Source organism: Homalodisca vitripennis, chromosome 3 (assembly GCF_021130785.1).
Source record: "Homalodisca vitripennis isolate AUS2020 chromosome 3, UT_GWSS_2.1, whole genome shotgun sequence".
Lineage (NCBI taxonomy): Eukaryota > Metazoa > Arthropoda > Insecta > Hemiptera > Cicadellidae > Homalodisca > Homalodisca vitripennis.
Genome location: NC_060209.1, coordinates 85,805,526 through 85,824,885, shown reverse-complemented (window position 1 = coordinate 85,824,885; position 19,360 = coordinate 85,805,526). Strand labels below are relative to the sequence as shown.

Here is a 19,360-nt window from a genome sequence, read left to right as displayed (position 1 = left end):
TACCTCTTATCAAACCATCAAACATACTGTATTATTCAACAAACTGAACTCTTAAGCCTATTTATAGGGTGAATACTGTACATTTTAGGCCTGTGTTATCTATCTAACACACATCTTTTCAAAATACTATTTTCACTCAAGATTAAGAGTTGGATAACTTTTTCCGGAGACCTCACTACTTCGACTGAATAATACTTAAATACAAAAATCCTATTTGTACCGCGGTCACTAACACTCTGCTGCTTAACAGCTTAATAAGTACCGCTCGTTTAGAGCCCAACTCCAGAACGATGGGTAAGCTGATTTTCACTGTCCAATGCAATGTTACGAGTAAAAAAAAAATTTTTTTTAGGGCTTGCCACAGCACAGAAGTAGAACTAACCAAAATAAACTCCACTACACTAGAGGAAGCAACCCTCAAATGAAGCTCGTGAATTTATGTCGATCTTCATTCACAATCCACGTTGCCTAAAATACAATGTATCGAGATTAATCATTTCTTGATTTAAGGAGCACTCAAATTAAGTCTTGATTTTTTTTAATTCTTGGAGACAGAAAAATTATTTTTTAAATTTTCTGGGTTCTCAGTAAGAATTCTGGCTTATTCCTGGTTGGGTAGCCACCCTGACAATTATTGCTCACATTATCATAGTAATTTCTAAAGGCTCATCATCATTTTCTGATTGGCAATACCACTTTCAGCTAACCAAATCTGGAGTAATAATAGACAAATTAACTGGAACACAAACTCAATTTGAAGGAAAATAAATGGGACCTGACCGAACTACGCCCACATTTTATTGTATTCATTAGTCCACTTTAGGTACATCTTGCCAAACTTAGAAAAAAAGTGTAAATGAAATAAAACTTACTTGACTCTGAATACATGTTTCTTTTTGGTGTAGTCAGCAGCAATTTCACAGGATCCACCACGCAGATCTAGCGGCGTCTCTCCCTTGGCGTAAACCTCCGGTGAAGCCTTGGCACTCTTGGCATCCTTGTAGAACAGCAGCTTCGTGCCTCGTACCACTGTGTACAGCTTGTCCCATGACCTACAACACAACACTCTCACTTGGTGTAAAGCTTTCGTGAAGCCTTAGAATCTTTGTAGAACAGCAGCTTCGTGTCTTGTACCACTGTGTACACTCCACTTGCACACCCAATTAATGATGAGTAAACTCATCAAATGTATTTAAGTAACCAGCCAGACTGACTCAGGTCAACCACCAGGTTAACTGACTTTGTTGTTGCTTAATTGTAGACATTTTAACATGGGAACACACACATACATGGAAAAAGCAAATTGCAGCATTTTATACAATTGTAAGCAGGAGTTTGGTTTTAAATCAAATAAGACTGAGTCACTTGGTTATCCTCAGTCAACTACCCCTCCATGTGCCCTTGAACCAGATTAGTCCAGCTGCAGGGGCATGCAGTTCCTTCCTAAACTCAAATACTCCGATAGTGAGTGATTTGCTAAGCACTGTTACGTTTTGACCATTAATGTAATGTACATCTTATTCTCAACGTGTTTAGTGTGTAAAAATCCTATCTCACGTTAATAGCAAAAATTCACAATGACAAGGCAATTTATTAACAGTGTGTCCCATGGCAAAGTTAAATGAAATTATGATTAAGCACCATGTTAGGATAAAATAATGTTTCATTAATATTACTGAAGTATATCAACACATATATAGGGTAAGGCAGACCACTTGTGATATACAGCAGCTTAACCGAGAAACAAACCTTCTTTGTTTTAACCTAAGCTCCTATATTATGACTCCACAGAATTCAGAAAAATAATTTTAACACCCAAAATAGCACTTTTGGAGGGTAGAGATAATTTCTGATAGTAGGTTGAGATGTAATATTGCCAGGTATTCAATGAATCATAGTGATCATTTGATGAAATCTGGACAAATTTAGTAGGAACCTAAATGATCTGTTATTATGGAAGGTACGCTACCATACCTTATTTCTGCTTCACTAATGATTTAATCAAATTTAAGGCATGGTCGCTCACAATCTCACTAAATATAAGAGTCTGCTGAATTCGACCAGACCCTGTTATAATTAATGGTTTAAATGTTGGAAAATTGTACTAGCATTCAATTTAATTGGAGAAGAATTCCATTAAGCTTGGCTTTTTGATTTAAGAACAACTTGATGAAATCATATTCTATAATTAATGTTGTAACCCCTGCCCTTATTAGATTTTATAATATGCTAAAACAGGTCATTGACCCTGGGACAGGTTAAAAAGGAAAATACATCTTTTACAAAAAACGTATTAGACATTCCTACGCAAAAGCAGAATTTTCCCACTACTTTGTATTCTTCTCTTGTCCCACCTAGATCTATAAATCTAAAAACTGAAGGACTGGTGTTATCAACATTTTTCTTGTCATGTAGTCCTTGTCTTGCTCATTAGTTTAACTGTACATAACAAACTCAGCACATTAACAGTTATCTATGAAACATGCACAAATATTTCATAATGTGACAAGTTTTATCTCCTACAAGGGATACTTTGAGTGATTCATAATGATGGACATATTAGTTGCATACCATAGTGCACTATAACGTTTCTTCATTACTTTAAAATTGAGTTCATAGAACCTCTATACAAACATTTTATATAAATATATTAATTATACATGCACGCATGCAAGTAAATTATATCAAAGAAACAATAGTGAAATACATATATACAATTTTAAAATATTCTCGTCAACATGAGTTAAGGACACAATTGATATTTCAAAACCATTCAATTGAAGAATGAATATATTATGTGTGGCATAAAATGTAAAAATTAGTGTGTTTGGATAAAAAAATAAATATTGCAATATTTACAATGTCTATTAATGTTTAAAATAAGTACAAATTAGTAGACTTTTTGAAAACCCTTCAATTTAATAATTCGTCTTCTTTTATAAATCCAAAATTAAATTCATTGAATTAAGTATTAAAAAATTACTTGTACTGACAGTCATCTTGATTTTTATAGAAAAAGAACGGTGCAAAATCAAAAAATTATACTATCAGTTACAAAAAGATTATTGTGAACTACTCATTTTCAATCTGTCATTTATACAAATCAAAGTCCTTTTGAGGTTTTTACTATATTGTTACTATTATATATTCACCAAATTAGTGCAGTAATATCCAAAACTTAAGGATTTTAAAAAGTTAGACAGTGTGCTGACCTGTTGGAAGCTTTCTTGGTTGTGTTCTCCCACTCATGTTTGCGCACCAGAAGCCCTTCTAGATGACTCTCCTCTGCAGCGGGACTCGGCCTCTCTGCAAGTGGCAGACAGAGACCATACAATACTATAATTCTGACTATAAATCCAACACTTACTTTTTTGTTTGTACCAAATTATATCTACAAGATTAAAACACGTAAAAGAACACATTTTTCATCACAAAAGTACAAAATTTAATATTGTATAATGTACAGTAATATTTAAAACATAGAGGACACCACAACACTAAATGTGGTATATGGCAGCCGAGTAGATAGACCCTGGGCTCAAGTCGTAAATCAGACATTTGATTTTCATCTGCGGTGAGCCTAGCCTGAAATAATGTAGTAAACAATTTCAGCCGAGATCTTCACATTACGTACAGAAAAAAGAACTATTACAGAAACAGACTATCCAACCACAATTAAAACACAATAGTTGGCAGTCTATGAAGCAAATATCACTTCACATAGTTAAATTAATCAATTAATTATACTTTATAGAACCTTAACTTGTACTCTTTGATTTTGGGACCAAATTGGAGATTAAACTATTCTAAATTGACAAAGTTAATTTTTTATGAATAGTACATTATTTTATAAAATTAATTAAAAATAGATTTTTATTTTTACAATGTTAAATTTTTTTACCAAGAGTTGAAATTTCATATTGCTCCATAAAAATAATTTTAAATAGTTTTTTGGGCAATTATGATAAAATGAACCAAAGAATTGGGAAAAAATTCGATATAAAACACAAAATAGGAAAAATAGTTTCTAACAAAAATAGTAAACATATTTGTAATTATAATTTTTTTTAAGCAAAAAATAAAAAAAATATAACATTAAGACATATTAAGATTCTTTGAAATTGTAAGAAACGCCACATGTTTTTATAATTAACATTTACACACTTCATTTAGAAGATAATGGAACTGTTATGAAATATTAATCTATTTGTTCCAATAAATTTGAAAGTCAATAAAACTTTATCCTGTTTAATACATTTTAAGTTCAGTTTTTTTGTGAAGAAAAAGTATAAAAAACCTCAGATAAATATAAATATTAATATTATAAACTTTATACAAAATGTATTGGTCATTATAAGGTGTAATATGTATGGTAGCATATTATATAAAATATTCCCAATGCCTACTGCTAGAATGAGTAATGACAGATTTTTTTAAGAGGTTATAATTATTATTTGTATTTTTAAATAATTGTAATCACCACAAATTTCCATGATCTGCTATACCATAACTCTCTGCCCTGTGCTGCTACCTAGGATTAGTGTATACAACACTTAAAACATCACTCCATTAACAGTGTGCTGGACTTCCAGTTCATTCTGCCCTGTGTTGCTGGCTCATTTAACTACCGGAATTATCTGTAATACAAAATTACTGAAGAAAAAAATTTTTTACTAATATTTAAGTTCTTATTTCATTAACTAAATCTTTTACGATTGTTGCTTTTTATAATATAACCGATTTTCACAGAATTTAATAACCTTTATAATGGTGTATAACAAGAAATAGTTCTGTTGGAATAGAATTGTTGACTTATAAATTGTGAATAGGTGTTTCCCCAGGGGCTAAGTGGCACAATTAATTCAGCTCAATAACGGCAGAGGTATGCTGCCTTCAAAAGACCAGTAGAGGTTTATTTTTATTATACGGCCTCAATACATAGTCCTACGAAAAACATATTTTATTTTACTTGTCATTCTATTTAAAAATCTAGTACACTTTTATTGTAAACGTTATGCAAACAAAATTTTTCTATGTTTATTATGATAAAGATTTAAAATTTTTACTTTGGTTATTGAGTCGACATTTTGTTTTAGACACTAAAAACAAATGTTAGTCATATAATCATTGTATACTAATAAAAACTTGACATCAATCTTGATGAAGTTTGATAGATAATGTAATTAAATAGTTGATGAATTTTTATTTGTAAAGTTCCCTTAACTCCAAGCAATTTTGTAAAAATCTGAGTATATACTGTCATACAGGATTTAATTGGTCAGTTATGTTACTAGATTGGATATTAAAACTAAGCAAAAACAAATAATATAGGGGTTTTACTAACCTGGTAACTGGTTCACCTTACTCTATATATCACCTGTGTTAAGATTTTAAAAGCTATGTAAAAACCTGTCTATGTAATAACTGCTCAACAACTGGCCATCTAAAGAGCTATATGTAACTTCAAATGATAGTTTTTAAATATTAGTTTACAAAAATGTATAGTACGTTTTAAAGAAGAGTATTCTTTTGATTACTTACAGCTCTTTAAAATTAAATGATAAGAAATCTAAGCAACTACAAAAGTACTTATTTTTGCATACAGAATTATTTTAGAATTGTTAATTATGTTATTTTACGAAGGTAAGAACGTATTACAAACTGTATTATTCATTATCATTATTAATGTAATTATTATAAGGTATTACTGATTCTTTATATTTAGGAGTGTAGAACAAGTGTACAATGCCTTATAAAGTTTATAAAAGTTAAATAAATAGACTTCTGCATGTCTAGTGATAATAAGAAGTCAACAAACACAAAACTGTCAAATATGACATAATATTAGATGTTCTTTTATACTTTATTTTCACTTTCCTCTGCATTTAAGACTGGTACAGTTGGTGTTCAGAAAGACTTAAAAATGAATGTTTACTATTTTTAATAGAAATCAATACAACTTAACGACAATCTTTAATATTTGTAAAGTTACTTATGAGAGAGAACTCACCGTGGAGGCTAAGCCTGTGAAAAGAGTAAGCGCGACAAGCCATGTGGCTGCGGCTGGCTACCAGCTGGCAACTATTGATACATTCATTAACTGATAGCGACAGCAGGTAAACATGAAGCAGGTGTTCATGTACTCTATACACCTTCCAATACCTCTCTGTGCAAGGTGAACTTCAATTGTTTCTTTCTCTCCTACTTCGTATTATACCATCATTAATTACGACTTTACTGTTTGGCGAGGCACATCAATCCAGCCATTAAATGAACCGCTTTGTAATATCCAGCTTACATTGTCACCTTCTTTTTCCCGCCTGGCTTCTCTCTTTACTTTTTATCTGATATCTACGGTTTGTTAAAAAGCTCTATCTGACACCAAAGGCCAACCCACGAGATTATGGTATTATGGCAAAGCAGGTTCAGCCTGAGTTATATTATGCTGCTATAAACTACTCGGATCTTAACAGATTATGGTAATTTTTATTACGTTAATAATGATACAATATGTTCTACATAAGTAAAATTTAAAAAAAACTTATAAAATTAGGTGGTGAAACACAAGTTAATGTAGATAATGATAAAAGAACTAATTTTAGTAAATGCATATAATGATACAGACATAAAATGATAGTCTATAAATATTCCATGAAATGATATTACAGCTATAAAAAACTATTTATGAAGCATAGTTACTTATTCTAAGCACCTACCTTCAGATGGTTGTAGAAAGTATAAGAAATACTGACATTACAATACGATGCACTTTCACAAATCAATACACAACGGTAGCAAATATTATAAAATAACATTCCATTACCATGCATTTAACTTACTGATACTGCCTGTACTGGGAACTACTTTACTCAAACTCAGTAGAGACTTCACTAGAAATCACTAAATAGTATAATAAAAATGGCTCTCTTAATTTTAATTCATATTAAAATAAACACTGTCATATGTTCCAGCATTATTACAACCAAATTGTGTCTTAAGGTGATTGAAATAGTTTTTAGTTATGGTTTTTATATACATTTTTTGAAATGTTTTTAATTACAATGCTTTCATGAAGACAGAAACCAATTTTTTGAATTAATCACATTACCTTTTTTAAATTCAATCACTACATTTAAAAATCACATTAATCAACATTTATAACCTTTTATTTTGTGAGGCCTTCCAATAGCAAGGCTATCTTCTTCAGACACATCACAATCGGTTGGTGTGATTTTTTAATGTAGTGATTGAATTTGAAGTAGTATTTAGGGGAATCTTATAATAAGGCACAGAGATAAAATAAGATAAGGCTGGAAATTTTGAATATACGTATATGGAAACTAAATGAGAGAGTGACGTATTTTATATTTATGAAATATGTCATTTCCTCCAGTCATAAATCACATACACACCAAAATTTTTGTACTCAACTATTCTGTTTGAGTTTGGTAACAAAATTAACCAAAGTACATTTTCTAAATAGTTGTAATTTTATTGTGGAATAATAAAAAAAAATGTCTTTGGGAAGTTATCTTCAAGGGCTATTACAATAAAAAAACTAACCCAATCAAAAACCAATTAAAAAAATTAGAGATGGACATACTCAGCTTTGAAATCTAATAGAAAAATAACAAACTAGTATGGTGCATAATTCCAAACAAATTATTACGTGGGCTTGAATAATCCATTGCAATATGGATGAAATATTGGAATTTAACACAAAAGGTTTCTAAGCAGCAGATCAAAACTCCTCTTTACTGTTAACTATGAAATTTTAAAAAAGTGTTTAACAGTTATACTTCAAGAGCATAAAATATAATTACATAATGTGTATTTGGAGTGGGATATAATTTGTAAAAATTTACATAGTTATATAAATTGGTAATTCAGATAAATAATGAATTATTTCCTGATAGAGCCTTACACAGAGTCCATTTTGAGTAAGACCTTCTTCCTACAATTTTTAACTTTGAAAATTGATTTCTTTGATATATTCTACCATTATTGTTAAGTAGTAAAGAGTAATCATTGGCTTGACAATAAAGTTTAGCTTCAGACCTACTATTTAGAAACCAATTTTATTTTCTGGAATGTTTTCTACAAATTCATTTATCAATATACTTCCTCTGATTGAGAACAAATAGATTTTTTATTTTCTCCCCTACAGGTAGCATTGCATTGGTCCAAAAAGTTGATTTCAATTTATAGTACAAATATTTATTTAGTGATTTTAGTTGAAACAAGAATTTTTAGCGAAAATTTGCATCTTTTATTTATAAGCATTGATCATAACAAATCAAACACGTCTAATTGTACAAAATTTCATGAATACATGCATACTTTCCGCCACTGTCTAAAAATATCTATTTTACTTGTTGTAAAAGACCAGAATCTTCTAAAAACATCAATCTAAATATTTTAAATAAATTATAATAATTTCCAGCCTTTTAGATCCTTGACAAAACGGAAAAAACTGCATCTCTCTAAAATGTGCATTAAGCTGCTTAATTGATCAAACAATAAAAATCTGTTGTTTGTGAAAATAAAGTTAGCTTTGAGAAAGTGATTGTAACCGTTATCAGTTCCAGCACCATTGGCAGTCAGGGTTACCTGCGGCTCGCTCCAGATTGCCTTCATCATCACTAGCACTGGTCTGTGTCGGACTTTTGGGAGTTGATTTCTTCCATCGGAAACTCCTGAAGGGGGACTTAGACCGTGACCGGTCTTTCTTCCGTCCCAGAGTTGATCCTGCCGTGTCCTTTGTGCTCTGGCGGGGAACTAGCACATACACAACACTCATCTACCAAGCGACAACACTTCTAGACAACACGGGCACATGCATCGAGTCACACACATGCTGTAACATTGTAGCTAAACTACTCGGATTAAATCAGACATTCTCTTTACATGTTTCAGATATGTTCAATAATAAAATGGAAATTTAAGCATACTAGGAAACGGTAGATGTTGGTTTAACTAAAATATGTAGTTTGAAAATGGAGTTTTTATATCATTTTACTTTTTTAAGGATACATGTATTATGATAAGGATATTAAGGATACATGATTGCAACCGATACTTGCTTATGATTCAAATGTTCAAAGTGGATTATTTTGGATAAAGATCATGTTTATGTTATTCAACTTCATTTTTGATAATATTGGTTATAGTTGAATGACCTACTGAAATAATGTTTGAAATATGTAATGTTTATATATAATAATAATATAAATATATAATGTTTGAAATAATGTAACATTTCACAAATATATAAACAACTTTCAAATATCTACAATACAAAAAAATGGATCATATGGGGTCCTAGTCACCAAAACTTTTAAATATTGTTGGATTTAAACAATTTTAATGACACCTCAGATGGGCTGAAGTATCTCTATGGCAATCACTTTGCTCAAAGAAAACATATCAACATTCATATTTAATTTGGCCTTAATTTGGAGCTTATAAAAATTAAATATTGCTTTGAATGTTTTGAAATAGCTAACCCAAAATTAGAAAAAGAAATAATTTTAAAAAAGTTACTCTATAGTACTTGAAATTGCTTCATATTATTTTCTACGGCCTATAAAGTTGAAATTCAATGTATTATTATATTAGCCTTAATATAGCAGACACTATATAGCTGTTTCTATTAAGGCCTGATGATAAATTATTTTACTTCATCATATTTCTAAAAACACTAATTAATAACCAAGAGATTTTTGATACATTTCAAAAAAAGGTTATAAGGAACTATATACATAGTTATTTCACTTTCACTCAATTAGTTTTGTTTATGTTTAAGATTATTAAAGTAAGTCATATAAAATTACGAGGCCAAATACATGTTTCTTGAGTTAAGCTTGTTATAACTTAACATGAAGCACTATAATCATTTTAGAAATACAAAACTTTTTTTGTTAATAATACTTAACACTACTTCATAGTAAGTGAGAGGGAGTGATATTACTGAAAGATATATATATTCTTATATATATATATATTTCTTATATTTTCTCAGTCAAAAATTTTCACATTGACAAGTCTTTCTAAACCAAATGAAACAGCTGTAATTTTGTGTATATATATATTCTTAGAGATAAATACTGTAAAAAATCTATATAAAACTTAATGGACGATAAGAAAAAAAATTACAGAAAATGTAATGTAAAAAGAAAAAAAAACACTGCCAAACCTTTGAAAATATTGTTGAAATGGGATTCTTAGTAAGATCTATATTTTGAACATAATATTTCAATTTATAGAAACAAATTATTATTTTGTTCACTGTAGTCAATGTTAGAATGTTTTTGAATGTGTTTTAATAAGCAGACACTGCAATTTTCACTAAGCCAACTTTTTAGCTACCATTTATTACAAAAAACTATAACATTATAACAAATTAAATTCATTATTTAAAAGGTAAAAGGAAAACATAACCTAATGACTTGGTTGAGAAGCAGAGACAAATGGAGGGCATGCTGACAGGACAGCGAGAGAGCAAGATAACAAACAGTAACCTGCAACTTACTTGTCTGGCTGGTGGTAGGGCGGGGCCCAGGGCTGGGTTGGGGGCTCGGGGCGGGGCTGGGCGGTGGACCCGCCGCCGCGGGACTCTCCCCATGCATCACTAGGACCAACTCATGCTGTCATGCTCATCAACTCATGCACTCACTGCTACACTAACTATCTGCTTGTTCCAACTCACTTTGTTTTAAATAATTAAACTACTGAAAAAACTTATGTGTTTATTTTCCTGATAAAAATAAAACTTAATTTAAAATGATGAATTGACCAAACAAAGTACAAATATGTTATGTTCAAATACAGAGTTCGATTAACAACTTAATTAAAATCTTTATCCACAATTTGATAAGGGTAAAGCAAAATATCCACCATCCATTGTGGCCATTACTCGGTCATTATCCAAAATATGTATTTTTTTACTGTCATTTTTTATAAAATTTGATGTGTAATGATCATAGATCCAAGTTCTAAACAAAATAAAGTTTTTTTTTTTATCCCTTCATAATCAGATCATATAAAAACAACCAAAGTAAATTAAAATTCTGTAGCTAGCTTGAACAGTTTTTAGTTGTGTGACAAACACTAACAGACATATATATTAAACTGGAATTGTAAAACCATAAACCAGTCATACATAAAATGGTGTTCCAAGTGTGCTTCTTCAAATTTGCTACACTACTGCAATATGATTTAAACTAATCGGTACCTATTTCAGTAAAGACTGTTGTTTCACTTTTAAAAGATAACCATGTTTATTACAATTTGTGTTTTAAATGTAATTTTAGTATAGATGCATGGTAGATTTTCACTATATCCTATCATTACACTAAAATAGTTAAAACTTAAAATAATAATTACGGCTTTTTCTGAGAACTATTAAAAATAAAAATAAATTTCAATTATGTAATTTTAAAAATGTATGCCATGATAATTTCATAATGAAAAAAATCATTTAGAAGAGAAATCTTACTTTAATAATTTGACTAACAAGAAATTACATTACTACACCGCATTTAAAAGACAAGTGTGATCCCACTTGAACCAATTGTGAGGTTGGATAGCCAAAGAACCCAACAAGCAAACAACCATGCTGAAGTACATAAAATTCACTAATTTCAAAGTTTAAAACTGGACCAAATTGATCAAAAACAATCCACTGGTAAAATATAAATAAAAACAGACCTCCAATTCACAAACCTAGAAAGCTTGGGTATTGAGAAATGCCTGCTAAACCAAAAAGTTGTATAACATAATTCAGCGCAATGCCGCAACATACAAAGTTGAGTATCAGTACTCAAGCTAGTTGGGGCAGACAATACATCAAACTATAAAAATCTCACTAAAAGAATACTGACAAAATAAATGGAACGCTATTGTTAGAAAGAAAAGTGTAATACCTTTTATGTTTTATTAGTTTTCATATTTTTATTTTTAAAACATATTTTAGCTTAACACATTTTTTACAGTTTACTAAGTTGGAGTTGTAGGAACCATGGTATAACAACTATAAAGTGCTAATAGTCAATCAAGATTAAATAGTTCTCAAATGAAAACGTACTGGAGCATTTTACATGTGCTGCAATTATTGCTTTGCGCAACTTATACTGAAATTTTTTTTTAAAACCACCTCTAAATACATAGAACCACAAATTACAGAAACTTTGATTACAAGACTTTAGATTATATAATGAGAAATCACTTCATACAAGACAACAAAACCCAAGGCAGCACCAGTTTAGCATGATACAAACCTACAAGCACAATGCTCTATAAGATAAGCTACTTTATTGATCATTAAATACGGTTTAAATGGAATTAATCACATAAATCAATTCCTTTGACTAACGGATGGTTACACAACTACTGATCTTCTGTCACCTATTTCCAAAATGTATGACAGGAGTTGCAGTCTAAAAAACTTCTGTTTTCAACAGGAATAAAAACATAGTTAAGCTGATTTAGATAAGTTAATTTTATACTACAATTTATTAACAACATTTGTCCATTCTGCTAGTGACATTTTGCATGAACTTTCTGCCTTTACAGACCAGACAGTGTATGTCCAATTTCTAGAAAATTCAAAAAGTCTATCTGTTATTATGTCGTTTGGCTTCACTTGTTTTTACAATTAATTGGTTTTAAACAAACAACAAATTAATTTCAAATACATAGTTGGACGGAGATGTAGTTTGTGCTACTTTAATCATTTGATTTAAAGTGGTGCGAATAAATTTACCTAAATTTACAGATTAAAAAAAAGGATTTAGACCATGAATGTTGCTAGAATGTAGATATATATTAATAAATTTAATTTACAAGCTAAATTTAATAAAAATTATTTTGTACATGAGTCTTCTGTATCATAGTTTGAGAAGCTTTAATGAAAACTTTAACTATAACTGTTGAACAAAAATATTTTTAGATAATCAATTAGTGTCAATTTGTCAAGTACCTAATAAGCACTAATCTTTAGTTGCCTATTATGAATGAAATGATTTCCTATCTGGCAGAGGGTTTTAAATTATGAATGTAAATGACTTTTCTTGTTCATGTTCTTTTCTTCTTAGGTAATATGAAATGTGATTTTGTTGATAGCATTTTTATGTTATGTTAGATTTAATCAATATTGATGATTGCGATGTACTGTTCAATGTAACTTTATGCAATTAAAAAATAATTGAATAGTAATTAAAATTTTACATAAACATATGGAGCTAACATGTTTGACTAAACAAATTTTATTATTAAGAAAATAAACATGAAAGTTACCTGAATCAAAGTTTGGTCGTCACAATCTTTGTTATGGTTTTGTTCGTTCTTTAAGTTATAGCCGAAAAAAGCTTAAGAATTATAAAGGACAATTTATGCACATTTTCAGCCAAAATTGAATAAGATGAGATAAGTGGAGGTATAACACAAAAAATTAACAGAGAAATATTAATAATTATGCTAGTGGAGTGTTAGGTCTGTTTTAAACTGTGAAATCTGTGACTACACGTGTACTTACCGGCGCATAGAAGCGGGCAAGGGTAAGACCATCACCAGGACCAGTTTACCATCCCCGTTACAGTTAGGCTAAGCTTTAGCAGCTTGTCGTTAGTAACTTCTATATATGAACATGAGCGACATTTTAAAAAGCAATATTCTTAAAAAACTTATTTTCAGCTAAGTGCTAAAAACACAGTGTTTTCAAACGATTTAACATTATTACAACAATGATGAAAACAAAGTTTAATTTATTCTGCATCTAAACCTTACAACAAACATAGCTAAAAATGAACAAGAATCAATTGTAACAGATCTAAAATAGACACTCATTATATTTGTAATTTATATATCACCAATTATACCCAAAGTTCTAATTATAGTTATTATGTATTAATTACAAAATAAAATGAAAAAATATCCATGCAAAATTAATTAGTGGCAGGTGTCAAAAATAACTTTTCTACAAACCCTAAGACAAGTAACTAGGTAAATCAAAAAATAAAAATTGATTCAAATTTAATATAAGAATAAAAGAGACCTTGAAGAAAGCATGAATTTAGATTCTTTATAAATTAGAAAATAAATACAGTATATAGTGCCAAAACCTTTAGACTGTTTGAATAAAATATTACTATTCTTAGTTTGTAATTTAACAAAGAGACATTTTTTATTGTTAATTTCATAGTTAAACAAAGTAATTTACACCCAAACAACCAAAAAGCACTGTAAAGACAAACATGAGTTTCTAAGACCAAGCATAAATAAATCAATACAAAATAAATACTTAAATTACAACTTGTGCTATTTACTGTGTGTATAGTACAGTTTTAACAAAATTGTGACATTTCTTGATACTAAATTATAACTAATGATACAACAAAAACGTGTACTCTAACTAAATTAAATTAATCTGAACTAATTAACACATTTTTAGTTAGTATTAACACAGTGTTGAATTAACTATATGTAACATCCCCATGCAGCCTTATTTATAACAAGTCATAAGATTACACAAACAAAAAGTGTGATATGTGTTTCTTCAATAATAATTACTGACTTCAATTTTGGTAGTTGTATTAATTAGGCTATGTTAGCTCATATGATCTTTTTAAAAATTTTAAGCAGTAACAAAATTTAAAGGTTTCTAGCATAATTTGATCTAAGATAGAAAGTTGTCTTACATGAAACTTTGTTGTTTAATATTTTAAACTTATAATAATATAATACATATAAATCATTCATAAATTACAATCATTTTTTTACTGAACACTGTTACTGTAATTCACAAACTGTGTGAGTTTAAAAGTTACACATCACAATCAACGGCTTTAATGAAAAACAAAAGTACTATCGTTTTGATTAAATAAATTTAGAGTACAATTTCCTATTGACACATTTGATTTGCTTGACTCCTTTGACTTATTTGTTACGTCTCAGATCCAAAATCATGTTAGAGAATTTAATATACTTTATTGCAGAAACAATATACATTGAATATAAAGAAAAGTGTTGTAATTCTTTAGATGAGTTAACAACCTTCTAATGGCACTGAGGTAAAACAGCTGGTGAACTTATACTAGTTACTAATGAAAATGAGGGCCAAGAAGAAGAGAGTTAGTTGAAGCAAAATAGAATGGTTGAAAAAAGAAGATGTATAGATCCTCCAAGAACACATTCAAGAGGTAAAAATAATAATGTTTCTTCATATTGATACTGGAACACAAATGCTTCTATTTGGAGCAACAGGATAACTGCTTAACAAATATATTTTATTGTTGTTGTAATCAAACTCATTCTTGTAACATTATAAACTTTGGTACATCAGAGTATTTATTATGTGCAAATCTATAAAAAACTTAATTTCCTTTGCAGTGTAGATTTGTATGTTCCTGTTAGCTTCAAGAGGGAAAAAAATATTCTGAAATAAGAAATCATAAAAACTAAACTTTTATTTTAATATATTTTAATGCAAATGACAAAATAACACTTTATTTGAATTCTAGATGTTTTTCTGTGGCAATCCATTCGTGAGGAAATTGTGTTTTTAAATTGGAAGTCTCCCTTTTGAAGATTATTGGATGGCTAAGACAAGCACATTGATGATTCATCCCGTTCAGGGTGACCACATTGTTATAAATACCTGATTTTCTCAGTCAAAAATTTTCACATTGCCAAGTCTTTCTAAACCAAATGAAACGGCTGTAATTTTGTATTTAACTCTTTTAGTGTCACAGTAACAAAATATCCCTCACCCCTCCTATTATGATACTGTGTTGAATCTCCTCATTCTGTTTGATAAGATCCTTACAAAAGCCATAAACTCAAACAGAGCTAGTAAGTTTTTTACACAAATCTGGATGTGATTTAGTTAACTATTATTTGTCTTAAGATTAAAAATACAGTTTTAAACAATTTCCATTAAAAATCTATACCAAGGTTAGTATAAAGCTGAAGTTGTGACTTAACTTAAACAAGTTACATGAGGATGTTCAACCTAAATTCTACAAAACACAAGACAGGAACACAACAAGCCAAGCAACCCACCACAGAGCAACCAAACGGAAAGCCAAGCGAAAATTACACTCCAGGACAAGCTCGAGACATACTATTCTGTAGCATAAAATTATTATTAAAATCTGTGTTTAAAAAAATGTAAAGAAGGTGGTTGACATTAATTTGTGTTTACATTATTACTAAAATGTTTGGTGTTAAACTAATAGATAATAATTTCCCATTTTAAAAGGATCTCAATATAAACTAAGGAATATCTCTATTTAATAATGTATATGAATATAAAGCCAACCAATACAACCTGTTAAAAACTTTGAATTAAGAAAACACAATATGTGTCGTAATTTGATATTTTTTTACTTTTGTCCTGCCCATACCAAAACTACTATAAGTAATTAATTAGATTTTGTGATTGCTTATTAATTAATTTTCTTATTTTAATTTACATTTGTTTATGTAAATTTCCAAATTGTTATTAAAAATTATTCAAATACATACAGTACAGCTTTATTTATGCAACTGTACAGTAAATATGCAAGATAATTTGGAGATTTACGTCGTATCAAGAAGAAAATTATATGGAATTAAAAAAACTATCCCATTTATAAAAAAACTTGTAATTCCTTCAGATATTGAAACAAATATACTACTATAACAGAAAGATGATTATATTGTTCATTGTTTAATTTATTCAACCATACATTGAGTGTATGAAAATAGGCCATAAAATTTTGTATTAGCTGCTATGTTTTTGTGAACTTGACACGTGGGCTTTGAATAATGTTTACTAATTAGTAGACTAGCCTTAAACAGCAAAAGAAACATAATATCAACTGTGTCAAACGTAGTGGATTGAAATTAAATTTAAAACAAAAAGATAAAGTGAAAGATAGAAACAAAACGAAATAACTAACAATTCTACCACTCGGTGAACGTGGAAATAGATTTTGCTTGTCCTGGCAAACTGACCTGGTGGTAACTTTTCCGGAGGCGAGAGTGGAAGCTTGGTGGGGGGTTTGCGGACGGAAGCTTGGTCAGAAAACAGACAAGTGAGAGGACAGAGAAACAAGAACATCGACGCGCTGCTGTCGTGTCTACCCTTGCTCTTGCCGTTAGCTTAGCGTTAGTGCTGCTTCAACTGATTATTATGACTAGTTGGCCAAAGCAACTCATATACTGAGTTGTAATTAAAAAGAAGAAACGTTTATCGGTAACTCATTGAAGGATATTACAGTCATTTAATCATGAAGATCTCTAAATGTATGAGCAAATAACTTTAAAATTCTTCACTGTACTTTAAGGAATATGATAAGATAGTTCTAGATGAAATAACAAAGGCAATAAATAAAAATGATAGAATCATCTCAAAAGAAAAATGTTTGCAAACTCTCAAAAGGTAAGTTTTTGGAATTGTTCTTCAGTAAAGTAAGAAAAAGGTTCCAATGAAAATGCCATATCTCACTTCATTAACATATTAAAAAATTAATACCTCAATAGCGGTTTAAGAGCTGTTATGGGAGATGTCTAATTTTAAAGGTATAATAAATATTGATCCAAGCGCTTTAAAACTGTTCTTGTTGTAAGTACTTTTTGAGTATTAAAACAACAAAATACTAAAATATTTTATTTTTGTATAACTAGCCAATATAAATTGAAGACTCTTGGAGCAATTGTAAAAAATGTTAAATAGTATTTAATGTTAAGAAAACAAAACATCCCAAATGGTTTATTTTTTGAACGAGGCCTTTCAAAACCAAAAAATAAACTGTATCGGAAAGTTTTGTTTTATTAACATTTAATACTATAGCCAATACAAATGTTGAAAAAACTAAAAGAATTTGAATGTGTATTGACCATAAGACATCTCCTGTGATTCTACGATTAAACTATTAAAATAAAGGTTATAAAAGAGTTTGAAGTTTAACATTGTTCTTACGGGAGAAGAGTGAAGGTTGTTTCTCTAGAGCCGGCTCTTAAGTTACAGTATGAATTTTTTACAGTATTCTGATATGGCTGCTTACCTTGCTATGACTAAACTTGGTGCTAATATAAAAATATACAGGTTATTCACAAAAAAGTTACAACTTCTGTGGGTGATAGTATTTATCATTTCAAGCAAAATGTGTCTTGTATATATAAGTAGAGAAACGTGTTGTTTAGCCACTAGCTGCCATTTTGTAATTTTTATAAAAATATTAACATCTCTAGAACTAGTTAAGCTAAATAAACCAAATTTGGCACATAGGTTTGAACAGATAAGTGAAAAATAAAAACAAATAATTGTGTTATTTTCTGTAATATTAACAAAATGGCATCTTATGAAAAATTTTAGTCAAATAACAAAAATACCATAATATTTATAAAAACAAGACACCAACTATTTGAGCAATATTATTATAATTCCAACAGTACTTGTTTCAAAAAATCCGTCAATGCATAAGCGAGCATGACCGGGTGCGCCAAACATATCACAGTTGAGAGGTATCAGTTGTTTGTTACTCCTGGCTTGTGTAAGAATATTTTTATTGTGGTTGTACTCGCTTATAAGTACTACCCTTTTCAACCTATATTTAAAGAAATTTTTTGTTTGAAATGATGAATACTATCGTCAACAGAATTTTGTAACATTTTTTTCTGAACCCCTGTATATTCTCACTGTCTTTAAAATAGCCAGTATTATGAAATCACAAAAACAATGATTTCCAAAAACCAATAAAGTACAAAAAACAAAGACATGTTTTTATTGAAAAAAATTGTAAACAATGAGCATTCAATAGGAAAGAGAGTTTGTAAACATTTTACTAATTGAAAATTGTTTCATGATAATGGATTAAATTGTACTATTATATTCTAAACAGTCCATAAGAATGTATGCTGTATGGGTTGTTTTATGCTATTCCACCAGAGATTGACAGAACTGTACAGGGCCTGGTTACAAGAATGTGGGTAGACACGCTAGATACAGACAGACAACATGAAGTGCTAGTATTCACAGAGCTTGGCAAAACACATGTTAGATTTAAAGGAAAATATAACACTGGAGAGTGAGTAGAATTAGTTATTAGGTTGACCTCCCTTTACAATACTGTTACAGAAGAGGAACAGATGGTGCGGTTAGTTGCATGTCTTCTGTAACAAGTATTCCTGACAATCCATTCTAATCTCATTTTAACAGCTGTTTGTAGCAACAGTAAAAACTTCACTGTTTTGTTACAACCTTGTACCAGGCTGTCACTAAAATTAGTTTTCAGTTCTAATTATTGAAATATAACTACTGAATTCATTTAGATGCTTCTTCTATTTTAGTTATTCATTAAATTCAAAATCAAACACT

At 29.7% G+C, this 19,360-nt stretch overlaps 1 protein-coding gene across 1 annotated transcript in view; it reads right to left on the bottom strand.

The window, feature by feature from the left end:
- LOC124357141 (spectrin beta chain-like) overlaps positions 1 to 19,360 on the bottom strand; it is a 167,905-nt gene that overhangs the window by 5,899 nt on the left and 142,646 nt on the right. Inside the window, 4 exon segments of the mRNA XM_046808626.1 lie at positions 873 to 1,052; positions 3,213 to 3,306; positions 8,611 to 8,778; positions 10,532 to 10,630. Coding sequence (XP_046664582.1) covers positions 873 to 1,052; positions 3,213 to 3,306; positions 8,611 to 8,778; positions 10,532 to 10,630 — 541 coding nt within the window.